General features: G+C 44.0%; 1 protein-coding gene across 3 annotated transcripts in view; it reads right to left on the bottom strand.

Annotated features, from left to right (window-relative positions):
* Positions 1 to 9,460: 9,460 nt before the first annotated feature.
* Positions 9,461 to 27,769, bottom strand: part of GSK3B (glycogen synthase kinase 3 beta) — a 154,485-nt gene continuing 136,176 nt past the window's right edge. Inside the window, exons 9-12 of one of the 3 annotated variants that reach the window (XM_085324659.1) lie at positions 26,381 to 26,419; positions 23,771 to 23,957; positions 17,591 to 17,689; positions 9,461 to 9,733 (exon numbers count right to left, since the gene is read on the bottom strand). In XM_085324659.1, the coding sequence (XP_085180785.1) occupies positions 9,666 to 9,733; positions 17,591 to 17,689; positions 23,771 to 23,957; positions 26,381 to 26,419 (393 nt within the window). In that variant the 3' untranslated portion in view covers positions 9,461 to 9,665. Of the gene's footprint in view, positions 9,734 to 17,590; positions 17,690 to 17,718; positions 17,839 to 23,770; positions 23,958 to 26,380; positions 26,420 to 27,769 lie in introns of those variants that run through there. The other 2 variants (XM_085324660.1, XM_085324661.1) reach the window with 2 other exon arrangements.

Raw genomic sequence — 27,769 nt, 5'->3', positions numbered from 1 at the left:
GCCCATCTCTCCCTTATGGCTCTGACACATTTGCTGTCTTCTCCGATGGGCATGAGCAAGTCGCCCAGACAGTGACAGCTGGTGGTGCTTCCCAGGAGGCTGTGAGCCCAATAGCAATGCTATGGGCTGTAAAGCCTGCATGACCCAAGAGCCCCCTGAGCTCTTCTCAAAGCCAGGCAGTGCTGGGCCATACCTGCCCATACTGGGCAACCCTCCCTCACCCAAGCAGGTCCTTGGGCAGGGACCAAGGCCCGGGAGATGTCACACAGCACAGACTCCATTTGTCTGAGGGACTGCTTGCTGCTCAAATGCCTCAGCAGTTGTATGATGCTCAGGCTAAGACATAAGCCTGAGTTTCCTGCTGTACCCCAGTATAGTGCTGCTACCCACATATCTTTATTTCTCATGAGAGCTTGGCTTTGGCAGCAGGACAGATCTGATCCTGCAGCCTTTAGGCATGACTGTTCAGCAAAGTAAGCACAGCTGGAGCAGCTGTATCTTTGCCAACGGCATCATCTCCCCAAGACTAGCCAGAGAAGACAGGACAATGACCTAGCCAAACTCTTTCCAGAGCCAAGGGAATGAAGTGAGGTTCAAGAATGGCTAATGAGGCTGTGTACCATCTGCTGGGTTGGGTTTGCTGTCTCCCAGCAACAGGACTCCAAGGTTCAGACACCAAAACTGCAGCACTCTCACTCGCCCCTCTGGATTTTGCAGTTCATTCTTTCCTCCTCCTTTATATCCCCTTTTCTTCTCCCACAATAAGAGAAAGCAACTTGGATCTTACCAGAAGCAGCCTGAAAGCTGCCACCTTCCAGATAACAAATGGTGTCAGTAGCTTTGACACAGACTTTTAATTTCAACCCAGATGGTGAGAAGTTTGCTTGATAAAGACAAAGCACATCAATGAAACAGGCTTTTGTGGCACATTCAGCCTGGTATGACTTTGCATTTGGATTAGCATTTAAAAAGATTCAAAGGCATCGTGACCAACAAGTAAGTGGATCTGAACYTGGTTAACAGATAGGTCTCAAAAGGTGTTTCAAACAGGGAATTTGAATAGGATGGCTGTACCCTGGAAAGTTGTGTGTGTATGTGTGAGGAGATGGTTTTTGATGCTAAGATGTTTCATTATTTCTCTTTAAATGGTGATCTGGAAGAAACTATAAAAGTCCCACCAATAATGTTTGCAGGGATTACAAAGGAAGTGATGGATAAACTGGACAGCTGCAGACCTCCACTCAAAAAGGTGACTGCAGTCCTCGGGTAAGGATACACAGATGAACTAGATGCAGAATGCTCTCTAGTGTCTGTACATGACACTGGTGAAACTGTAGTAGGTAGTCTCTGGCCAGTATTGGAGGCCACTGCTCAAGAAGGATGTTAAAAACAGTTGGAGAGGAGGTGCAGTTGGAAAGACTAGAAAGCTGCCATGAAGTGAAAGTGCTGAAAGCCCCCTTTTAGTCAGCTCAGCAAGACGTTATGAGGTAATTTGGTTCTGGCCAAGGGGCAGTAACATTTAGTACGGAGAACTGAAGTTGGAGCAAGAGGTTCGCGCGCAAAGACAACGCACAAGAACTAGCAGCCTGCAGTGGCGGTGAGAGGAATTCAAAAGAAATAGGATGCACCAGTGGATGGTGGTTTTGTTTTTTTAAAAAAGATCTCTGAGGATGATTAACCACTGTCCCAAATTACTGAGGATTACAGGGAATTCTCCGTAAATGGTAAACTTTAAATCAATAAAAAATCTCCTTTACAGAAGTGCTGTAGTTCAAACAGCAATGTATTTGCGGATGCCCTTGGCCACCTTTATGCCACAGGCCAGACTGTTTGAGCAGAGCAACCCACTGGTCTGAGCACATGAATTAAATGACATACTTGGGTTAAGGTGAGGCAATGACATAAAGAGACAACTGTCCTACTTCTGAAGAGGATGGGCTGGTGGCCACTCCCTGACCCTGTCATCCTGATACTCAAATGCCTTCCAGAGCAGCAGAGTTTGTACAAGAGACCAAGCCCTAGCTAGGGTGGAGGGGATCAGCTGCTTCAAGGGCTGCAGATTCAGAGGAAGAAGAGGAAGGATTACACCAACAGGCTCCAAGAATACTGGGGCTACCGTGACACTGTGTCTTCGAGGCCCAGAAGAGGGCCCAGCCTTGCCTCTCAACCATGGAAAAGGCACAGTTTTACAAGCAACTGGGGCACAGGAGGGGACCCACAGACCCTGGCCACAATGCCTCTGCTGGCTGCATCCTGCTCTCTCTCCCAGCACCCTTTCACCCATGCTTAGCAGGATACACAAAGGGCCACTGTCCCCAAAGTGCACCCGCAGAGGCCCTGACGAGGCTGAGGGGTCTCTGCAGCAAGGTAGTTTTGTGCTCAGATATGGCTCACCTCTTGCAAACGGTTGGCGAAACTCCTCAGTGTCTTCTTTTGGCCGGCAGCACTTAGCATTTCCAGAGTGGTCGCTTTGCTTTCCACCACCTTTTGCCCAGCAGGCAAAGGCTCTCCCAGAAGGCAAGGGCTCTGTTGTGATCAGAGATCGCTGCCGTATCTTCTGCCTGGTCTGTATGGAAACCAGTTGCTGGTGCTTCCCTCCAGCACATGGGCAGCACCTGGCTCAAGAGGACACAGCCGCCATTGCCACCCCTTTCTGCAGTGCCCTCCCTTCAAGGGGCTGCCATCACCCCGGCCAGCCCTACTTCCCTAACCCCACTCCCACCATTGCGGCTGGTACCAAWTCAGGCATCATCAAAGTCACTAAAGCTTTGGACAAACCACTTCAAATCAGCTGGAGCCCATTGAGGACAGGGAGGCCTAGTGAGTGCATGCAGTGGTGGGGAAGGCTCACCAAGCRTCTTCCTTTTGAAGTTCCTGGTCTACATTAGTTAGCCCTGGCCATTGTCCCCCGAAGCTTCATCCTCCTCCTTGGGTTCTGGGTCCACAATTCTGACACTACGTTTGCTCCTGCAGCATCTGTGATGGAGCTGCTTCCACCATCTCTGCCAGACACCTGAAAACAGCCCGAATCACAGTGTTGGCAGGATGCAGTGGCCGCGAGCTTGGGATAGGAACAACCAGCACCAGTCAAAGCAATCCTCCTAACCCCCCACAACCCATCGTTTGTGCTGTGGTTTGGGTGCACAGAAGCAAAGGAACTGCAGGCAAGGAGGTGGAGCCCACCTCCTTCTGAGTGTCCCGTGCAAGCCATTCTGTGCAACCATGTCCAAGCCAGAGGAAAGCAAGCCATGGGAGAGCACGTGCAGGATGAGATGGACTTAGGCCAGGACACTGCAGCTGATGGACACATCAGGAGGAGGCAGGCAGGCAGGCTCCAAGAAGCACTCAAAGGGTGAGAACCAGCCCCAACAGCTTAACACTTGGGGAGGTGCAGGGATGAGCACATAGTAACAAGAAGAGGAAGGAGAAGAGGGGAGCTTAAGACAACACTTACGGCATTGACACGTCAAAGCTACCAGGGGTCCCATCCCAGCTGGCTGTCCAGCTCGGCAAGCAGAGGATGCCTTATTCTGTGGAAACCACCATGCATCATCACTGTCTTCTAACAGATCATCTAGTTGGGTCCCTGAAACCTTTTCTTCAGTGTCCTGGCCAAATTCTGGGACAGTCTTTCTACTAAACCAGATTCTCCTCACTGAGGAGCTGTCTCAAGGTCCTGCGTGTCCCCCTCAAACACATGCCGGTCCTGAGCATCGCTGAGCACTATGTCACCCTCCCCCGTCTCCTTTAAGATGCACCTGCATCCAAGCAGCTCCAGAGCTCCAGCTGGGACAGCCTGGAGTCAAACCAACAAGATTTAATTTAGACAACTCTTAAGAGCAGTTTCTGTGACACGAATAAACCAAGAGGAGCCTCTTTGCAATATAAATTTGTTTTTATTGAAGCAGCAGTCACATGACCTTGCATCTAGCCTTTACGATAGCGACAGAATGGATTTGGCCAGGTCAGCCAGCCCAAAAAAGTTTTTTTTTAAATCTTTTGTTTTTGCGCTAATAGACATGTCATGTTTAATACATACATCATCCAGTACCGGAAACCCAACTCAGATAGCTACGTGCTGATTTGCTGGAGGAACGGTCCACTGGACGTGGTCTTGACAAACTTTACAGATCACCACCAAATAACATTACTAATGGGATCAAATAAAAAAAAAATATGAGTGCAGTATTCAAAGCCAGCAGGTTACACAGGTTCTTAAGTTTGTATCTATAGGTGGACAGTAAAGGAAGATTGGCTGGTTTTGATTTGAAATACAGTGTCCCAGGGTTCCTCTCTCCATCAAATCAAACGGTATCATAGACAAGCTGGTATCTCTTTGAAAAGTATCATGGAATAACACCGCTCATTTAAGAAAACATGCTTATTTCTTGTGTGTGTGCGTGTGTGTGTTTTAATTATTATTACAAAGATTCAAGTCCACCTATTCTTGCGGAGTGGAAAGAGGTGTGAGGGCGAGGAGCAAGGAGTAGAGAAGGAAGATAGGAGGAGGAGAGAAAGGGGCAAGTTTTTGAAATAAAGACCACACACTTTGTATTTTTAAATTTCATTTCCAGGCTAACCTACTTTTTATTTAATGCAAATTACAGTACCAGTTAACTATTTCCGAACCGAGTCACACAGAACAAAACATATTTACAAGGGGAATGGGGCGGGGGAAATAATAAAACATTAAGCATACTTTCCACAAAAAAAGTTTATATTTAAAATGAAAAAAAAAATCAGTCACAGAGGCATTCAAGTAGTAATAATGTTATACAGGTTTTGCTTTTCCTTTAAATCAAGACAGATTTTCACAAGTGTATGCAATAGTTTGTATACAACCCACAGTCCTTAATATATATATATATATATATTTTAGATTTCTGTTTTTAGGATGGAAGTGGTCACGCTAATTGGTGTGTACAGGCCCAAGTGATCCATCAGCAACACATTAATGAACGCAAATTTTACAGGCAAGCAAATTATATATATATAAATATATTATATATATATATATATATATATATATTTATTTATTAAAAATAAATTGAAAAAGACCAACACAAGGAAGCTACTTTTCTCAAGCTAACCCCTTAGGTACTGTTTCCTTTCTTGTCATTTTGCCGTTATTGCAGTGTTGCAAAACGAAACGAACTATGAACAAAACTGGCTAAAAGCCCTGTGGAAATAAACTGGAGCCCCAGGGATACCTTTTCATCATTTCCAAAAAGGTAGGCCCTGGACTGAATACTCTACTGTGCTTTTCATTATTGGCTTTTTCTTTTTAACTGCAGTGGCTGAGACTCCTAATGCAGGAGAGGTGGTCAGACTGCTTCATTTTTATTTTTTTGAGTAAGTCCAGAAAGCCTGGGAAAATTTTAAGTGATTGCTATTTATAAGTTGCAGGCACCTACCAATATTTCAGATGAAGCTTTGCTTACAAATAACTGAAAAAGCAATCAGGGATCTTCTATTAGCCAATTTTCTTTTGTAGTTCATTTTTTTTCCTAATAAGGTAGATAAGTTTAATATTAAGAACACCAGTGTCTTGATTGGATGTCCAGTAGGAGACACAGATTGCAATCGATTCCATGTCAGAGACCTATGCAATTGCAGAGTTGACAGAATGACAGATCAAGACCATACTTCATTAAAAACAAGCCCCAAAGAGAAGAAAAGAAAAGGGTAACAGTTCTGAGTGGACTGTCAAAAACAGTTTGACATCGCTGACCTTCGTGTTACCAGAAAGAAAGTGCAGCCTCTGCTTCACTGGAATGAACACGAGATGCTCCAAAATAAAACAGCAACCTTTGGTTTGGTAAAGAGTTAAGTGTTTTCCCATTCAAGACAATCTTATGTGGAATACTAACAAGGTAGTAAACACAAGCAAACTAGTTTTAGAAACAAGGCCTTCGTGCTGGGCACAAAAAAAWTAAGAGTAATGTTAAACTTATCATCTTAAGAAAATAAAAATGACTTTGGGGAGCAGCGTGGGGGGGAAAGGGGCAAAGAGAAAGAGAAGTCTCCTTGTCGGGAAAAAACGCTCTGGTATTTCACAGTAACGCCCCGGCTCCCCCTGTGCCAGCCGTCCACAGCCAAAGAGCTTCGAGCGCAGCCATCACTGGACAATACGCAGGGTTTCCTCCTAAAAAGGATCCTGTTTTTCCCTTAGTTTTGCAAAGCCYCGTCTGCTCCGGCGCGGCAGGAGGGAGCGGGCAAAAAACTGAGGCTGGTGGAAGCTGCTCTTCTGCAGCCGTCTGGGCGCAGGGACTGGGGACAGACGAGCAAAGTCAAACCTAGCTGCTAGCCACGGGGCTACTCGCTGCGACAGAGGGCAAGTGGGAGACGCGACCAGGCACTGCTAGKGGGGGACGACAGGGCAGGACGGGCAACTTCGAGACACCCAGAGCAAAGCCACGGCTCGAATGAAATGAGTTACAAACGCGGTTTCCTCTCATTTCCAACTACTGATCATGGTATCACTGAAACCTTACAGCACTCAAAGAGTTAGAAAGCAGGGGAGCAAAGATGCGGTTTCGTGTGGGAGACGTCGTTAATAAAGGAGGAAAAAAAAGGGAAATAAAATCCAAGAAATCATGGAAGCGAAGGCACTCCAAACTATATAGATACACTATACATCGCTAGAGTTATTGTTACAATAATACAGGCCGGTACCTACTGTACAGAGTTAAAACTATATGGCTTTAAAAAGCTCGTCTACATTTTGTCTGATTATTAAACAGAATCACTGCCCTGAACGGTAACTTTTTGCTCATTAATAACAGTTCCTGGGTCCACATATTTACATACAAAACAATAAAACTCAAAATTTAAAAACAACCAAAAATAATAATGTACAAGCTTGAATTTGGTGAGGAGCTTTGTTTTTTTGTTCTTTTTTTTCTTATTTACAAAAAAGGTTATTCAAAGACCTGGATCTAACTTGTATAAAAGAGTTTGTGATCCTGCCATGATCCTTGAAGAAAAATAAAATAAAACCGCCGGGCCCCCCTCGACCCACCCCCCACCTAACACACGCACGAGACACACAGACGCCTGCACATCCACAAAATCAGCGAGAAAAAGCTCTTAACTCTCCTCCACCAGTCTTAAATGAAAAGGTAAAGAGAAAAAAGCCACATTTCCTAGAACAAGCAGCAATTCTTTGTTATTATTATTACTTTTTTAATAATAAAACGGTAATTTACTGCCTCCAAAGAAGAGCATCTACAGCCWGTGCTTCAGCGGTGTCGTCTGGGAAGCAGCCCCATACCCTGCCCCTGTCCTGCTGCTGGAGCCTCCCGCACGGGTCTGCAGCAGCGGCTCAGCCGAGCCCCGTGACTTACCTGGCGGGACGCAGGCTGGCCGAGCTCTTCCCTTAAGGGGCTTCCCAGGCCTTTTCGCTGTGCTGTGTATCCAGATTTTGGAAGCCGTGCGTTTTTAAAACGTAGGTGCGTTTTCCTCTATAATCAGCCAGAACCGAACTAGAGTTGCTTTAAAACTTCTGCTTCTGTCCAACAGCAGGCCGGTGAGGGGTGGAAGTAAGGGCGTACGAGTTTCGCGGTAGGGGTTYGCTCACCTCTTGACACAGCTCCTCCCTCCGCCAAACGCACCGTTTATCCAGCAGGATGGAGAAGGCAAGCGGCTTTTATCCGCTCCCGGGCTGCTGCTAAGAGACAGTTTCAAAATCCCACACAAACGGGACAGGACGTGCAAGAGGAAACACGCTTGAGCTCACGAGCAAAACCCCTGCTGCCCTGCAGCGGCCGCGTTCGCCCCAGCCGCTGCGGCCGGCTCCTCCTGGGCCGCGCGAAGCTCCATACGTGTCAGAAAACCAAGTGACGGCCTTAAAGCTCCACAGGCGAAATAGCAGCTCATAAGCACCAAGGTGACTAGAGTTTCTCTGAATGAGTGTAAGGCCCAAGCGGACACCGACCTCGAGTATGCGACAAGATCAGGTCTCCAAAGGCTAGTTCTCTATCGCAGCTGTATCCTATCCCTCACCTGACCCTTTCCCAAGGAATATTGCTTTGACTTCAGAAACACGGACTTTGATTCTTACACCACTCACCACTACAGGGATAAACCTCAAACCCTGAACAGATGGACTAGAACAAACATTCATCTCATGCTTCAATCAGACTGTTTTGAGATCGTAGACAAAATAAAAAAGCAATATTGTATCTATGTATACATGTATGTATTTATATAATATATACACACACACACACACTCATATATAGCCAGCTTTCCTACAAGTCAGCAGGTACAAATTACTGTTGGTAGCACTCTGATGTGTATTTTATTAATATTCTACCAATGTAAAAACATAATGGCAACTGTGACACGCATCAATAAATAGAGATCAAAAAAGCAGGAGGTTAAAAAAGATGAAATTAAATACAGATTCTAGCTGCGGATTTAAAATTAGAACTATCATAGACTGTGGCATTCTGCAAGTTAAAACTGCAGTTAAAAAAAAATATTACAAAAGAAACCAGTAGACTGTTACAGTTCACATTATAAACCCTGGTGTCCTTTTCCTGTATGCACCTTTGGAAAGGGAAGCCTGTTCAAACCGGGAAACCGCAAAAATGCTTTCACAGCGGTCACTTTCCCCCAACCCCCTTTCCGAGCCCAGCTGGGCTCCCGCCCGCCCTCCCCCCTGGAGGATTTTGGTTGTCCGCTCCCCTCTGCCGAAGGCCAGAGGCAGCGGCCGCCTCCTCCTGCCCGCTGGGCTCCTCCGCAGGGCCCTGACGCGAGGGGCAGGGGCTGGGGCAAAGCAAACGAGCTGCTCCTGTAGCGCTACCTCTCGCCTTCGTGCATGTGTGTGTATTATATTATATAGAGCCCACCTGACAGGCTTTTCCCATAATGAAGCTGCAAGTTTCTTCGTTGCTAGCACTGATTCCCCCCCCCCCCGGCCCCCCCGAAAATGAAAGTCCGCCACTAGCGGTTCAAGCCTTAGACACACGATAACCCCCCTCCCTCCCCCCCCCAACCCCAGGCAACCTATTTTCCTACCACGTCGCCCTCTGCCCTTGCTGAGCCAGGGCAGTTCTTCAGACATCCTAGGATATGGATTCGCTTACGAGGAACGCTGAGCTCCGCCGAATGACCCCTGCTAAGCTCCTGACCAAATTCAAGCTGTGCACTACATCAAAGTCTGAAACTTCACTTAAAAAGAAAATAAAAAAAGAGGTTAAAAAAAAGAACTTCAGCAGAGAATGAGGTTTGGGGGTGGGTTTTCTTTTGTTTCGCTTTTTTTTTTCTTCCTTCCTTCGGTTGTGGAGAGGGTATGAGGCAAGAGTCCTGGTTCTGAAGTACACGACAGCAAACTTCCAACATGAAGAGATTGTCGAGGGGAGAGACATTGGTGTGTTGTATTGCTCCGCTTTCCCTACTCCCCCCACCTAGTCCCCTGCCCCGGACACCCTGCAAAGTGAGAATACAATGAAACTGGTTTGTATTTATAGCTATTTTACAAGGTTAAATAAGAACAACAATAATAATAATAAAAAATTGAACACTAAAATGAACAGGTTGGTTGGTTTGTTGGTTTTTTTTTCCTCTTTTTAATTTTCTTTCCAAATGTGACCAGTGTTGCTGAGCAAGACTCAAATTACTGGTGATTTTTCCTGTGCAGCTGGCTGCTTGGTACCGGTTCAGGTGGAGTTGGAGGCTGATGCTGTAGCTACACTATTGGTCTGAACTCGTTCTCCTGCATTAACATCTGCAAATGACAGGCAAGAGGAAGGGAGAAAACCAATATTACCTCCAAAATACAGACATTTGGAACAACAGTGATGACATTTACCACACAAGGAAACCCACAAGCCCCACCAATGCACTGATTCTGTTAGAGTGTTCTCCCAGTCTCAAGGGGTGCGGATGGCACAAGTCAGTCTGGGGAGAGGGTGGGAAGATGATCATTAAACAGGACCAAGGTGCTGCAAAAAGCCAGTTTCAAAGGCTGAGGGCTGCAGGCTGGAACTGCTGGAACTGAGCAGATTTTGAACCTAAAATGCACACACTGCAGTGTGCCAGGAGCCCATGACACATGCCAGTAACTCTAACTGCAAGACAAGGTACAACAGCATCATCACAGCTAATACATAAATATCCCTGACCACTACATGGTTTTGCATTGGTGCTGAAGTTTTATACTCTCAGGGCATCATGTAAGAAGGCCATCTTTTAGTCATGCGAACRGGCATAGACAACGAGAGCCACAAGCCTGCTTCCCCAGCAGAAACAGCTTGTCTGTTAATGTGCAATTCGTGCACTTGCCTCAGAAAACATCTTTCAAGTCTACTGCTTTATTCTGTGTTGCTCAACCAAAGTTGGATCTGCCACCCCCTGAGCTGCTGAAGCAGATTACCATCGAGGCCTGAAGCCAGTAATGAGGTTTACAAAAGTGTTCAACATTGTTAGAGGATCAGTTCTCTGTAGCAAATAATCTGAAACATCACCTCTTTTCTGGGAGAGACAGTGCTCCGCAGAGAGGGATTCACAGGAGCAAGGGCACGTGTCAAAGGACAGTCCAAGGAAACACACGCAGAGTTTGCAAAGAGATACCGACAGGCGACTGATTGCCACTATGTTCTCATTTGCCGTACAACGGAAAAGCAGACCTGCTTCAGTCTGTGACAGAGAGTTGATTAACCAAGGAGAGGCTTCATGCTAACGCGCAAAGGCCCTTGGAGAGTCTCAGCCGGTTTGTTACTAAGTGTTTAAGAACGCTCCAACAAAACACGGCAGGCTTGCAATAAGGCTGGGAGTAGAGTAAAATAAGAACCAAGCTGTTAATAAATATTCACGTACTGAGAAAAACAGAACAATACGATGGCCAATTAACCCTATGCATTTGCTGTTTTCCCTAAAAATCTTTCTTTCTTAACATAAGAAGAATTGGTCTGGGGTGGGGTGGGGGGGGAAGGCATTGTTTTTATCAGGAACCATCCTATACAGTAGCCCATTAACACAATTGCAAAAAGTAAAGTAGATGAAAAGTTAAAGATATGAAATACTCAACAGAATAAATGCTGGAGAAAAGATACTAAGATGCTAAGTGAGGTTTTCCTACAAGAGACCACCACGCATGCTTCCTCTTCAAGTAAGGTTAACTGCAAAGCTATCAGCACTGCAGCAGGGGGAAAAAAATCACATTATCTCAGTAAAGAAAGGGGCGGACTGGGCAAACAGCACACTAAAGAGACAGGGAAAAGGGCTCACAAAAGACAATTTCCTCACATCAAGCTGAAAGACAGTAAAACTAACATAWGTAATAGGCTGGACAAATTAAAACTGCATGATGGTGGGGGTGTAATAAGACTTCCCCAGCGCAGGAGAGCTTGCTAAGCAACGCAGCCAGGCAATGCTCTACATTCACCTGTTAAGGAAATCCCTTTCTTCTCTAGCTATGCTGAACTGACCATCCTTGGAAGCACTGCCAAAAGCAATAGGCAATGAAATAAATGGAGAAGCTAGCACTGGGTGAGCAATAAATTAACTAACTATATATAGAGACAACAAAAAAGTGCAAGAAAATAGATAAAAAGGAAATCAAACAAACAGCAGCATCCAGGACTAGAAGGGACAAGTGGGAAGAGAGGATGATGCCTACTTGAAAAGGAAATGCCACGAGTARGATGTGGGAGGAAAGGGAAATTCTCCTGTGTGCAGAGGATGCCAGATGACTTATTCTGGGAAAGTGTTTCCCACTCCCTCCCCCCAATATTTTCACCCTCCCCACCCCCCTTCCCCACCCTCAAATACCACAATAAAGCCAGCTTGTGCAGTCAAGGCACTGACAGTACCAACGTGATTTGGAAAGCCAGGCTTGCACAGGAGAGACAGACTCTCCTACAAGGAAAGTTGCCCTGAAGGAGCTACTCCCACATCACACACGCATGCGGACCAAAGATCACAGAACCCCCAAGTGCCCCAGCCAGACGGCTAATAGTTTCCATACTTAAAACCCTCACTGTGCCTGTTTCGGATCGATTTTCAGGTAAGGATAAATGCTAACTAGTGAATGCAACATCTGCATGCCTGATGCGAATGGTCCAGTTGGAGCCTGCACAGTTGGCAGAGAATTTCTCTGTGCGTGTACAGAAAGTGCTTGTATTTCATCTGCTGAAATGAAATATGCCTTTTCATCATCTATTCTTGAACACAGCAGAGGCTGAAACCATTATCACTACTTTGCTATTAAGCAGAGGAAAAGAAAAAAAAAAAAAAAAAAAAAAAAAGAAGAAGAAAAGAAAAGAGGGGGAGGGGAGGCCATCTCAGGTAACCTATGCTCCTTTTCTGTCATCATTCTGATAGGAGAGCTCCTGAGAAATATATACTCTGCATGATAAGAAAGGAATTAAACATGGTGACATGGTCCAAACCTATTTACATGGGGCTTTCACAATAATATATAGAAGTCTACTCAAGCTGGAACAGAGCATGGAGTTTGCTTTAGATTGTATTGGCTTGGAACCTGCAAGAAAATGAAGTATTTTCCCACTCTAGCTTGTTCTCTGCCTCCCCATCAACGGCACATTTAAGAAACAAAAAAAGGGGCTTATTCCAATGTTTCTTTGCCTGCATGCTGGAAAAAGTGTAACTGGAATATCACGGTCTCTGGACATTTGGTTACTCCTTCCCACCATGAGGAATTGGTACTTGGGCACAAGAGAAGAAAATCTAGGCCTTCAGCAGATGTTGCTAAAACATCTGCTTTGCTAAGCAATCGCCTGTGCTCGCATGGAAGCGGTGTTTGGAAGTGAAGCCTCCCAGCTGACACGGAGCTGTCTGCTACGGGACAGACACCTGCAACACACTGCTGCCCGCGGCCTGCGGCTTGAGCTTCATCTGATTCATTGCTGTGAACTGCCACCTGACACCTCTGCATGTGTGGGGAGAGAAGTCACGTCGGGGCTGAAGCATTGGTCATGTCTAAAACTGCTTTCAAAGGGAGAGGTAAATCAATGGGAAGTCATCTCTCCTCCCTGTAGGATCTCTTTCAGTTCAGCTTCTCCACTCAATGAATGTCCCTGCCTCCCGGCAGGGCACCTAGCACTCCCGAGAAAGCCACTGGAAATGAAAGGGAAGGTTTTTGGTTGGAGAAAGCCAGATGTCAGCTCTGCCTAAGCAAGCCCATTCCCRCTAACCAGGGCAACAGCTGGCTGGACTTGTACTGCTGACAGACTGCACTGCTCATCTGYAGAGGAATGCGGAGAAACAGACCGCAAGTCTGAGGGTCCTCACAGGACAACCAAGGACACAAGGGAAAGCAGAAAAGCCCACTCTTCCTATCATGTCTCTGGCTGTAGGAATTCAGGCCTCGAGAGCAAAACTGGCAAGCCAGAAATGGCCAAGGTTTATTCCTATGACTGTCACGGACTCATCTCTGTGCTGAGCTTGCAGAAGCACAAGCAAAGTGCTTGGCCCTCTCTCCTAGATAAAGAATTAAAGTCTTTCAAAATTCTTTCAGTGGGAATACTRTATATGCACTAAGCCTTATTTTACAGAGTACTGGTGTCTTTTTAACTGCCCCACATCGGCAGGTAACATTAATTTTAATCTAAGCTCTTTTGTTGCTGAAAGTTCAGGCACACAATCTCATTTGGGATTAGCAGGGAACAACACAGCAGGATGTGTAAGAAAATGACCCCAGCRTCCCCTGTGGGCATGACTCCCCTGCAGATGGCAGCTACACTTTTCCCAACCTAACACTGACTAGCGGACAGGTAACTACTRCTGCTGGCTGATCTAAGAAGAAAAACATGTAGTCACACACACAGACAGGCATCCAACCCAGTGTGCACGCTCCCACCTCGCATGCTGAGGCTGTGTGGCGATGAAACCATCCTCCTCCTCCAGCTAGATCCAGTCAGCATCCGCGTGAATAAAGCTGCACTGGCATTTTTATCAACGGCTGGCATAACTATCACAGCATTTCAAGTATGAACTCCTAATTCCCCTCTTGCTTTTCTTCCACTTGACTTTAGACACACCACCAGGTCACAGAGAATTTGTCGCATTTGGTTGAATTTACTAACTCCAGTGCAGCCAGGCTTCACACTCCCACTGCAAAGCCAGCTTCCTTTAGCGCAGTGAGTCCATCTTTATGCCTCAAGAGAAGAGGGAATTTACAACAAACGTTTTTTAACACTCAAAAATTAAATATAGTAATTCCCCTGCACATAACAGCAGGATCCCAGGATGAACATTGCATTGAGCTATTGAAACCACCACTGTACATCTACCAGTTAATAACTATTACCCACTTCAGATAACTTTTAAACATTGTAATTTTGGCTTGAACATACGTATTTCTGTGGGTTTTAAAAGGGAGCCATGTACCTTGTGTTGTTAAAGTAACTCTTTGGAAGGATTGATCAACAGGCAAAGTGCAGGTGAAGCAGTCATATGAAAAATTCAATTTGCAAAGATATCACCATTTAAGTAATGCATGAAACACATTCACAAAAACAAAGAGAAGAATCTCCTCTGGTGTAAACTGCGCCAATCCAGATGCTAAGCTGGGTTAGATCAGGATGAAAATTAAATGCTGGCTATGATTACAATTATATCCATAATACCATCTGTATATTGGGTATATTCATGGTCTCAATAAACGCTAGAGAAACTGGACAAAAAAACTGATTGTGAAATCCACAGAACTAAGTCGAATCTGGTGCCAATATGCAACCTTTCTGTTTTTTAATGCACTACACACACAAGGGGACAGTATTATTACAGAAGTCTTTTTATAAAGTCATATTAATGGAAAGAAAGCTAAAAGAAACTCTCTCTTAAAAGGCACAAAGAAAAAAAGCTGTGCGGATCTGCACCATGTTATACGCTCATTAGCTTATGGRCTAGTATTGCTGGCTGGACGAAATCTGGTCTGTTTAGGTAGTAYGTTGAAAAGTCAGTCTCTCCATCTCAACACTGCTGCTACCTCTCTCAACAAACATTACTTCGCTAGACTTGGGACAAACAGATACTATTTTTCTGGCTATTCTCTACTCCTGACCCGGCTTTGTATACGAAAAAGGTGCATGATAAGCAGCAGTATTTTATACCTGGTCACAAAGCTGAAATCCTGACATTGCTGTGCAGCAACGTGACAGCTAAGAAAACTGAGTAAATGACCAATGGGCTGGTAAAAAAGGCCTTGCTGGGCCACCTGCCGTGACGGAGCTGCACACTCCAGTGCAAGTGCCTGTGCCTCCAGCTTACGGAGCAGGTCGACTGCTCTGAACACAGCAGCAGACACATGAACTTCAGTATCACTTCTATTTGCTAAAGGGAGACAAAAGTAACACACTACTGAAGCAGATTATAGTTTTGCCCTTTTAATTGCTTTGAGATCTATGTTTTGCTGTGTCATCACCACCGGAAAAGCAGTTTTTGTACTTGCACTGCTCATTCACAAGAGCAAACATTTGGCAGAAAAGCATCATCTATCAACTTGCCCTGTGTTAGGTGGCAGCATTACTCCAGTGCTGCTTTAAGTGTTATTTAAGAATTAGGATTTTATTGGGATGGGCAGGGTGTAGGGAAGACAGGATCCACTCTAAGAAATTCTGTTGCCAAGTGCAGCATCAGCATGCAAAGCAAAACAGATTAACATAATCTCATACAGGATATAATCCTAAAGTCACAACTTTGATGGAATTCCTGTTGCCTGTCGTGAGAACCCCAATCACCTAAGAAATTACAAAGGACCAGCTCCAAGTTTAGCAGAACAGCTGTGCAGCAGAAATCCAAAATCGCGAACTATCCACTACTGAGCTTAATTTCACAAGTGCTTTCCAAGTTGCAAGCTTTTTTTTTTTTTTTGGTTTGTTTTTGAACTAGGAATAAGAGGTCCAAACTTGGCAATACAGTGGCTGCTAACAGATGGATTAAAAATGTTGACATCAATAAGGCTTTTTTTTTAATACTGTTTATACGAAGGACTTAGCCTAATGTGTCTTTCCCTCACATGAACTCTTGGAAGGTGCTGGGTGAAAAGAGACTTCTCTTAAGCCAATTCATTCCTTAAGGCTGTTGCACCTGGGAAAAGAGAGCTCCTCAGAAGGACACAAAAAGGACACTAACTAAAACAGTATTTTTGAGAGGACTTAAAATTATTTTCAATGCTTTTATTTTGTAGTTCTTCAATCATTTTTACTACTTTTGTCYGTTTTTTTCCTCCTCATTCCTGCTGTTGAGCAACAGATGTACGTAAAAGGGAAACAGAGAACATGACTATCTGCAAAATGCTGCCAAGAGTTCAAAACAAATACACTAAGTCTTAAAACCATTAATTTGCTTTTCTCCTAAATTCAAAGCACATAAATTGCACAGGCTACATCTTTTTTTCTGTTGGTACTAGTTTTTCAGATAGAAGCTTAATTCTTGAAGCTTGTTGTGTCCATCTGACCTGGACTACCAAAATGTTTCCGTACAGCGGTGGTTAGAGGCTACAACGAGCACATCACAATCCAGGTTATTTTTTGACAGATCAACCTGTGAACGCTTTCCTGCCTGCTTCAGGAATACCTTTATAATAGAGTTTCTCCTCAGTCAGTTGTCTTCCACTGACTAAGCACCCTGGGCCTCCAAAGGGAGTCACAGCCCTCTGCAAGCAGGATTGATGTGCATACAAGATACGGATACAACCCCACCCATTTTAGTTTGCCTCTGGTTGCCCAGGCCCCGGGACAGCCCGCTAGTGTGCTGACTCAGGACTGACTCAGAGCAAGAGTGCCACGTACTACTGACCCACCTCTGCCACATCCTGCAGCACCTGGGATTTTCTTTGGGAGTCTCCCAAATGATATTGCTCAGCTTTCAAGCTCTCATTAGAAACCTAACACAATATGGTGTGGCCACTGGCCAACAGTGAGCTTTTAAAAGGTTTCTGACAGAAACGAGAGAGAGAGAGACAGAGAGAGAAGAAAGTCGCTCAGTGCTGGATAAAACCCCAAAGCATCTACCTCGTGCCCAAAGGTGACATGAGCAAACTCGGGAGCAAGCAACTGCAGCTACATAGATGAGGTAGTGAGCACACTAACACTGAGTTCCCTGCAACACTTTTGTAAACACTAATGCCTTTCATGACGGGGAAAAAAATCCCTCCATCCACGCTCCACAGAGGCTATGTTTACTGATACGGCCATTTCTTTTCTTCTGAGCCATCACAAACTCACCCATGCTTAACAAAGTCRGTATTTATCTCAGACTTGCTGAGAGCTAAGAAATTAGGTGCAAACCAATTCACAAGGATCATTAGAAAACAAGCAAGTTTGTTTGTTTTTTTGTTTTGTTTTGTTTTTTTATAGTGAAAGTCTGAGTGACAAAGCCCACATCAGAACATGGACTCTAAATGACCTAGCCTAGGATTTTCATCAGTGCAGCCCAAGTGGCTGCAGCTAATCTAACAAGTATACAAGGAGGCTGCGATGAACCCTTCCTTCTTTGCTTCCCCTTTACCCTCAAGGGTCTCCGTGACTCACAGGCGGGTAAGAGAGGGGACGTGACTGGAGAGGAAGCGAGGGAGAAGAGAGAGGGAGGAGGCAGGCAGGCGGGGGCATGTTCTCACCTGAAGCTGCTGTAGCATTTGTAGGGGTGGAAGCAGCTGCTTGATTCCGGGCATGAGCAGGGATGAGGATCGAAGCCAGAGATGGGTTACTTGACAGTTCTGGAGGGGAGGRGGAACAAACAGAGTTAGCTCATCATCATCAAGAACCCCGCATGCAGGTTTAACTCCTCGGGTTTCCTCAGTAACTGTAACCTYGGACGAAATGCATGCCCGCGCAGCCGAAGGTCACGTTACATTTTCTTCTTTGCCTACAAGCAAGAGGAAACCACAGTGATATTTGGCAAGGAAGCCTCCAGAGCAAGACTGTCAAAACTACAAGTAGTGATAAACAGGAATTATTTCTTAGGAAAAGAAAGTGGCTTGGGAGCTAGCAAAGAACCAATCGAGCCTGTTCCTTGGAAACAGCCTGAAAAAAAATGCTATTTCCCTTTGAGAATCAGAAAGATTCCCTTCGCAAACCCACTTGCAATCAGCCTGAAAGAGAAGGCTGATAACAACAGTGGTGCTGCTTCAGACACTGGTTCAGCAAGCAGGCAGCCGCCACAGCTGCTCCAAGAGCTTCAGGGATTCAGTTCTTTGGCTCACTCAAGCTTCACTTTCCAGGAACCCAAGTCCAATCTCAGGGTGACCTCCCTGAGGCCAAGGAGAGACGGCATCTCCTTTAAAAGCACAGGGAAAGGCAAATGGAGTTGGTTTGCTGGGTAATTTAAATAGACAACAAAATAATACAACCATTCTTTCTGAAGACATCAGCTGAAGAAAGAGAGTCATGTCTTTTAGGCTCCAAATATAGCTTCAACATGTATCATAATGAGAAACAGGCATCTTTACCACAAGCACAGGAAGATTACAAACTTAGTATATAATGGGGCAAGGCTGACTGGGCCAACAAATGACAATCTTCTGGCACTCTTTCAAGAGTGCTTAGTGCCTCCCAGAAGGTGGGAAAGAGCCACGACAAGCCAAGTCCTGCTCATTGCAGGAATGGGAGCAACTGTCTCTTGAGAAAGCAACATCCAGTGAAAAGGATGTGAACGGCCAACTCTGGGAAGGAGGAGACCGAAAACTTTTGGAGCTCCAGAGGTCATCTGRGTGAGACATGAAAACAGACATATTTTAACATAAGACCTCCAGATAGAAAGGGCTGAAAAAGAAAGAAAAAAAAAATCCAAACCATGTCGTGAGTGGTTTTGTACATWGTCTTCACTAATTACTTGGATTCATTTTTAAGAGCGTATTGTTTTTCTTTAACATAAGCTTTGAATTTAGGGCCTAAAAGCATCAGTTGTCTATTTGATTTTTTTTTYCTCTCCTTAAAGTTAACTTTGGAAGTATTAATAAGAACTGCTGGAAAGGCAAGATGGGGAAGGCTCTCACCTGCTTACAAGTCCCTTATTAACACTTATTTTGAGACTGTATTTCAGCACTTATGAATACAAGTTCCAGTCTAGAATCAAACAGAAGTAACTACATTATCAGCAACCTATCGAACCAGTCTGGTAACACTACATTCACATCTAACCACACTCAGTCCTTCCAGAAAAACTTCAATACTCACAGCATTTGTAAAAATACTTGTCCTCACATTTTTAACAGAAACAAATACAGCCTCCATTTTACAGAAAAACAAACCGAAGTATGTCCTCTCCAGAGTCAAAATTGAGTACCAGTGATAAACCTGTATTTTAATGCGGGTTCTGTCTTGCCTATTAGCTGCTCTGTATTAGAGAACGTTGCTCCTTTAGTGTTGTCTCCAAAGCTATTTCTCAAATCTATTGTAGGGAATCTGCTGCTTATCTCATTCTTTCCTACAGTTTCTTATCCACATACAATCTGCTCATTATTGGCAATAATATGGGACCACTACCCAAAGAAAAGCAGAGCTAGAATGTCAAGGAAAGAAAATAACATTTGCTACCTTTTGGTGCTAAGCTATATACTGACTGCACCACTGTAGCCAGATTCCCAGGGTCAAAGCAGCTCTTGCTCTGACAGAACAGTATTGTTGCAATGATACTTTGATCTTCATTATGATTCTTCCCATGCTTTCACATAATATTGTCAGAATACTCCTTTCACAGCATCAGCTTCACATTTATGGTTTTCTTGTTGTTTTTAAGGCAAGCACAAATGTTTCTCTGAAGCTACCATAAAGAATTTGCATAGAGACTAGAAGGCTAACATTGTCCGCTTCTTTAGAAATCTCACACTGTCCTTCTCGGTAAGAAGTTTCTTAAATTCAGTATGCTCTGAATGGTGCTTCCTTTAAAGGAGCAGATCAATTTGGACAAGAAACAACCAAAGTAAATTGAGCTCTTTTGGCTGAAGTTTAATAAGAGCTTTGCTTTACAACTTGTTTCAATTTTTCATTCTTCTTTATCTTTGTGGCTGTTACATCTGGGAGGATCACATGTCTCAATATTGAGGAAAAGGCTTGCTCTACAGTATCTGCAGACCACTTGAAGTACTGAGCACCACTGTTCTCTGTAATTTTCAAGCCAGTATTTGAACAAACTGCTGAATTGTGGCTTGTTTATCTAAATCAAACTTCAAATTCAGTGTTGTGCGCTAATACAACCAATATTGCCTTGATGACAGTATCTTCCCGCAGCATTTCCCATGAAGTTTCTAATACTATGATGAGAACACAGCAGCTGTCCCAAGCCATTTACTATAGTCCACTCCCATTCATGTCAGCCTGGGGAACAACTTTGGCTTTSTCCTGACCCAGTCATGACATTTGCAGACAGTTTATATCTCCAGTAAGGAATTAAACACTGCAGTTTTACCAGGATACCAGATTATTTTCAGTTCATTCCCCAAAAGCAATGTAATATTTTGTGTTGATAAATAGTTCAGTGCTCATTTCCAGTATAATTATGCTAGATATTTCAATACTTCCAGAATCCACTGGAAAATTAGTTTTGTATCATATTTGCTTTGGCAAAATAACCAGCTTTCCATGCAACTGAAGTTATTCCAGTAGTTTCTCCTCAACCTAGAAGACTGCTGGAATCAGCACAAGTTTCATAGTTTTCCTTTCTTGCCCCCCTGTACTTGCTCTAAGCAGAAATATTCTGTTAAAAAAAAAAAAAAAAATGCTGGATGGCAATCAAATGGTTGCACTAAGGTTTTCTGTCAGACTGAAAAAGGTTAGAAATGAAAGTTTTTATAGTTAAAAAAAACACAAGTCATCCTTATGCTTAACTGATTAAAATACACAATAGCTAAGCAGTGTTTACCATCAAGCAGCACAGTATCCCATTCGAAGTGCTGAATCACACAAGAATTTTATTCACTAACGGCTAACATGGCACAACAGTGACATTTTGGGATCCAGCACAATCACTGACCTGCTACAAAATGTTTAGCAAATGGCAGTCATTTTACAGATTGTTTGAAAATTTAGCTTCTACGAGAAAATTGCTTTCTGTTCAGCTGTGCTGCAGGTCTAGAAGTCACTGAGATGCAGCGCTCTGACTACTAGAAATAGCTTCTTGGAGGAGGTAAAAAAAAGCGTTTTTTCAAACCCCAGTCAGCTGGGGTTGGCTTAAGTTGGCTTAAATATTAAGATAAACTTACGGGCAAGAATAAGAATAACCAGATAAAGCTCTCTTCAACAAATCTCACCTCTACAATAAAGTAAGCATCTATACGCTCCAAGACTAGTACTAGCAGTCAGTCAGAAACTATGATCTTTATCTCGTATATACTCTCATCACTTTTTTCCAGATTCTGTCTGAACAGCACCACTGTCCAGATCAGCAGGTTTGGCACGATGCTTAGATTATTTTTGAAAATCAGTCTAATACATCATGACCAGATTTCTGTTGTTTTTTCTAACAGTTTTGCCTTCAAGCCTCCTGCAGCTACCTTGTACTTTATGCATGTCAGAAAACTGGATATAGCCAAATAAAACACTTTAAAAATTCATACTGCCCAATAAAAACATGCCATTCAAAACAGAAGGGCATCTTTCACTACTTCCAAATTACCAAAGATGATGTTATTGCCACATCTGATTTTCAGTGACCTCATCTACTTCTCAGTTGTGATTTCTGCTCTGGACTGGCAAATTCAACAGGGATCTGTGCAATCAGGCTAATGTGCTAGGGCTTTCCAATAGTCACAGGAGGACAGGAAGGTCCTTGCATATCTTGAGGGCATAATCAGGACTGCTGCCAACACAAGACTTACCACTACACATTTACTGATCACAAAGGTATTAAAATYATTGAGCTGAGCACTTCATTCTTTTTTTGTTTGTATGTTTTTAAAAACTCTGGTTAGTTTTTTGAGTTTGGCTGCTGATCTGCAACAGAGCTTATTTCAAAATGCATTAATGGCCAGCCTTTGTCCTGCGTTCCCTTTTAGGTACTAAAACTGGCACCTGCCAGTAACAGAAACCTTACTGAATTTGAAGGAACTTCCTCTGCTGGAACCAATTTCTCTTACCATACCCGTAAGTCAGTGTGCAAGGGGAGAGCACATCAGTCCTCTAGGTGGATGTGCAAAGACAACACTTCACTGAGGGTTGAAGGATGACAAAATAGGAGCTACAAATCTTCCTGAGGATTAGGGTAGTTTATCCAGCAGCTCCTGCACTGCCTTGAGAAATCAGAGATGCATTCCCGATAAACAGACATCTGCTTTCCTCTACAAAGTTTTAAAAGAACTCACTGTTGAGCTTTCAAGGCTTTTTAAAAAAAAACTTGCTTTCATGTAGTACATGGGCCTCATGCTAAAAAACAATTAATACTAAATACATTTAAAAGGAATAGAGAATGAAACTATATTAATATACTGAGATCAAAGCCATCCTCACTACTGGAGGTGGCCTTAGAGTGGGGGGAAAAAGGGCAATTCTTGAATAGTATAGCATGGTAGGATCTTTAATAAAATTGTTAAATTCATACCAGATGTAGGAACCAGCACAGGGGACACTGACCTGAAAGCACAGGCTGTTTCCACAATGCTAGCAACACCTGTGCAATGCTGGGAGACACTGTTGGCACAGTTTGGCTAGTCTACTAAAAACACTAACCGCTCCAAGCTTTCTCTCAAGTGAGAGTGCCTTACTAAAACTAATTAAAAAAAAAAGAATTTTTCAAGCTGTGTATGCCCTGAAAATTTTAAAACATGTATTAATGTATATTTGCTTCCTGCAAGACAGTGATTCAAAACCAGCTACAAAGTTCATGCTCAGGCAGGTTAAATACTACTTTGCATAGAAACAACTTAGCTGCAGTTACTTTTTTAGCTACTATTATTAAAGAAAATGGCTCCTATGTTCAGTGTTCTATTTCACTTCTGGCAGATGGGCACCGCATGTACGAGTCTGAAAAATTAAACTGAAGCTAACTGAACCAAAAAGGTGTTTTAGACTTCCAACAGCAAATGCACCTATATCTATTCTCACACAAAAGGTGAGAAGTGGGAGTTAATTACTTAAAAAAAAAGTGCTGTAAGGCTAATTACTAGCAAATTTGTACTCCCTACTTCTTGTGTTCTCTATCTTGCCAGGCAAAACTGCTCTACAGGGATATTAGCTTTACATTTCTGACTTCTGTGAAAGAATACATGAATGGTTTTAAAATCTGGTACCGGTTCGGCTTCAAATAAAAAAGCTGTTTATTATTTTTTCAGTTTCTATATTACTGAGTCAAGATAAAGCCATATGAACTGTGCAGCGCATAAATCTAGACACCAAGGCCTTTGTAATTTATCTTACTTCCAGAACCAAAATGGGCAGCAACACTACAAACTTCCTTTGCCAACTGTGGTATGCATTACTCCTTGCTATGGTGTTTCAGCTATGAAGGCTCAGGATCATCTTCAAAATGAWAATTTAATCTCCATGGTCCACTGACTGTGGTATTTTACATAGAACCATCAACTGGCTTGCAAACACTAAATTGCAAACATAAATTATTTGTCCAATCAGACACCTAGACTAAATTCAAATCAAAAGCACTATGCATCTGAAAATTCCACAGCTCATTTCTCCAAGTCTCCCTTCCTGTCTATTTTTGAGTTGGATGACTGGTTTTACAACTCTTTAATATCCTTAGTCCTGCTTGGARATTTTTACTTTTGAGGGATTGACACTTGCATTACAGGCAACATTCATCATCACAGTGCTTCTTCCCAAAGAACGGATCTTCAATGCTCACAGACTACCTTGAGTGGTGAAATTGAAGAGTGCAGGTTTCTCTCGCCCATTTGGTAACTTGACGTTTGGGTCCCGTAGTTCATCGAAGAAAGAGTGCGCGCACGCCTCCAGAGGAGTCAGGCGGGCAGTGGGGGTGTACTCCAACAGACGGCTACATAGCGCAATTGCTTCTGGTGGAGTGCGGGGCCGGAAGACCTGAAAAACAAGCAAGAAGAAACAGGTTATCTGGGTACGTTTCTATTCTTTACCGATCAGAAGCAAGTCAGAGCAATTAAACCTCTCACTGCCCAACAGGTTGGAACAACTTGATGTTTGTAATCAAAATGTCTCCAGTGAGGATGGGAAAATACAGCTCCTGGGGTTGAGAAAGGGTTAATTGCAAAGACTTGCACTCAAGTGAAGGTGCAATGCCAGCAAGAAGACTTCATGAGAGCGCACTCAGAAAAACAACTTGAAGAACGAAGGGGGAAACTCATTCAAAAAACCATGACAAACACATAGGTGCTATCAGCCATGCATATGGGGTGGAGTGAGGTGGGGGGCAGAAAGGTTCAAATGAGCAGGATTCACTGGATGTAAAAATTGAATAGGGCCTCGCTATATATATTTTTTTGCTAGTGGACGAAGCCTTGCTAACACTGACTTTTGCAAGCAGGCAGGTCAGATTGTTGCTATGGAGGCTGCTGCTCAACTTTGGAGAACAACAAGGAAAGCAAGGGTGGGGTGCAGGAAATGTCTGGCTCTAATTTGCAAGTTACTCCTTCCTTGACCTTATTCTGGCAAGTCATTCCCACAAATTTATTGGGATAACTCCTGCACATTTGGTGTTTGTAAGGACAGCTGAAAGTTGTGTCAAGAGAACCAACTGTTTCCCCCAATGGATTCCCCCCTCCATTTTTTTTTTTTTTTACCTTGAGCGATTACAACATGGAGTTCACAGCAGTTCTTTGCTGAAGCTGTATTTCAAACCTCCAAGAATAGCTTTACACACCCCAAATCACACCCCCAACCTTCCTCTCTCAATACATCAAAAGCAAAATGCAAGTTAATCATGTACATGACCTAGGCAGCCTCTTCGAGCACTGCACTCTCACTGCGTTACAGGGGAAATACAGGCTGGGGGAAAGGGCGTGAGGGGCGGTGAGGGTGTTAAATTTCAATGTCAGCATTTTTGATAAAAATTGAGCTAATCCCCAAAGTGCTTTTGCACCAGTGCAGGTGAGCCCAAACCACACAGCACCAAGGAGCAAAATTAGTGCACGACATGCTAACTAAGTGCAGACTGGGAACTTGCATAGCCACTGTGGTAAGTAAGTTTTAAACCAAAAGACACATATGCTCTCATGAACACCAAGGCTACTTTTTCCAGAAACGGAAGTTTTCTCCCCTTGGTGCCCAGCCGGCTCAGGAGCCCCTGAGTTAGGTCTAAGGCATCCTGCGCTAACTCGGGTGGCAGCGAATCCCGACTCGTGGAGTCGACGAGCCAAGTACCGAAGGAGCAGCGCTTATTTCTCATGCCGGCTTGTTGCAGGACAAAGCGAAGGAGGAAGTTTAGCATGAGAGTCGGAATCACGAAAGCAACGGCTTTCGCTCGACGCCGCGGCCACGCTTGCTGCGGGCGCTGCTGGCAGGGAGCTCGGGCCGCGGCCCGGCGCCACGCGCGCTTTCCCACGGAGCGGCGGCAGCAGCCGCTTTTCTCTTCGGTGCCGAGACCCGTCGCCTCCAGAGTCCGGATTAGTGACCACAACACAAGGGGGACCCAAGCGTCCGACTCCCAAGTCACAGCCTGACCGTAACAAAATGAAAGACTGGCTCCAATTCTAAAACAAAACAAAACAAAAAACCCTTCCAATTTGTACCTCGTGCTAACTAGCATAACTGAATGTGTCTTGGGGTAAAAAAACACAGAAGCACAGTTGCTTCATTTTTACCCTGAGGTAAAACTACCGAGGTCTTTTCCTTATACCTTTTTTCACTGGTGTTTGACCAGGCCTGATTTACCACAGCGTGCAAGGAAAATACTTTATTCTTAGCTGTGTTTTTTCCCCCCTCAGGACAGCTCATATTGCAGTTGCTACGCAGATTAAAAAACAAACAAACAAAAGCCTTTTTTTTCCTCCATCTCTCTGAGGCGAAGACAACAAGTGCTTATCTTGAGCAAATTATTAGGCAGAGTCACGGACCTGCCGCCTGTAAAAGGAGGATCCTTGTTTGTCCACTCCGTAAAAATCTTCGTTTTCAACTCAGGGAAACCCTAACATCTCTTCCTTAAATTCGGCTTGAAAACTGCTCAGTCTGCATTTGGACTCAAAAATTTGTCGCTCAAAGTAGGCAAGTACTTTAGTCTACCCTGTTTCAGAACCAGGGAAGGAAAATAATAAAATAAGTAAAACCAAAAAACCCAACCCTCACACATCCTCCCCCCGCCTAAGTGGTGATTAAAACCTGAAGTGAGTTAAAGATCTATGCCCGGCTGATCTTTACCRCCTTGCGTTAACACATTCACCTGGCCGCTGCCTCAAGGACGCTATCTGAACTCCGACTTTCCACTTCTAGCATTTCTCTCGCCTTTTTTCGAGACTAGGCCTAATAGTTTGAAAAAACGTTTAAGTACATACCCGTACTCCTGAGGTGAAATGTCCTGTTCCTGACGAGTCCTAAAGATGATAATGCAGTGAAATAATCCAAACAGGGGGAGTCAATCCAAAAGAGAATAGTCCAGCAAGGAAAAATATATCCAATATTATAAGAAATCCATGGTGTGGGGGACATAGAAAATGTTTATACAATCAGAAACTTTAAACATCAGTCTCCATAGCAGCAAGTCCAACTTCACCACAGTGTATGCCAAAAAATTGATTGTGCAATGGTGAGGCATAGTATAGAAACATTTCTATATTAAATTTATGTTCCAATGCCAGTGCATTTACTAAAAAAATAAAAAAAAATTGAAATCAAAACTCTAACTCGAACTAAAAGGATAATTGAAATCCCCATCATAAAGATTTTTCATTCCTTGGTCCTGGATATATATGTCCACAGACACTGAGGCCAAATCAGTTTGTCTCCAGAGGTGCATCCCACTTGTCAACCTTTCCCAGAGACACAGCGTAAACTCTTTATTTTTTCCTCCAGAAAAAACCAAACCCCTAACAATTTATAATTTGTGCTGTAGAGAAAATAAAAATCCGTATTTTGAATTTGGCTGCTTTTAATTTGCGTGAGCTACGAGTGCATCAGGCCACCGCGGATTATTCTCCATTCTGGATTGACTTCCCCACCAATGGATTTTGCTGGCTGACGTGATCGCTTTAGGATGCTTCAGGAACTGGACAGACCACCTCAGGAATGCGGGTATGGCCTTAATTTCTCTCTAGCGTTTTTCCTCCTCATACCGTCGCACCCTTGACTTTTTTTTTTTTCAATTTTTCTCTCAATTTGCCTCCCCCCCGCGTTTGAACAACGCACTAATAAATAAATAAATAAATAAATAAATAAAGCGAAAATCCTGTCTTTTAGCTCTCCTAATTCAACGCAGTTCCACCAGAAATCCTGCCCAATTCACCCACCGAGAACTACACGAGAGGCTGCAGCGGCGCTTTAAAACGCCGAGGGCGAGGGACGGTCGCAGCCGCGGGCGAAGGGCGCGACAGATCGCCGCCGCCACGAAGGCGGCCTGCCGTCGGCGCTCGCTCGGGCCCAAGCCGCCGGAGGGCAGGCGGCAGGACTCACCCTTCGCCGTGAGCCCCCCTCGATTTTCTGTTTCAGCGAGGGTTTCGTCTGCAGTGTAGTTCTCAGTGAGGGAATCGCTTTTAGTCAATAATCCGCGGATTCTTTTTAGTCTGCGGACTAAAATTTAGTGCACGGACTAAAATCCGGCCCATCGGAGCGAAGTCTATCTCAGTCTAAAATATATCTGGGTGAAAGCAAAAGGGGGAAAAAAAAGAAGAAAAAAAGGAAATAAAAAAAGGAGAGAAAATGAGATTAACTTGTCATTTGGGGATTTT

Source organism: Rhea americana, unplaced genomic scaffold (assembly GCF_003343005.1).
Source record: "Rhea americana isolate MKP2758 unplaced genomic scaffold, rheAme1 scaffold_92, whole genome shotgun sequence".
NCBI lineage: Eukaryota > Metazoa > Chordata > Aves > Rheiformes > Rheidae > Rhea > Rhea americana.
This window is presented reverse-complemented; position numbering and strand designations above follow the sequence as displayed.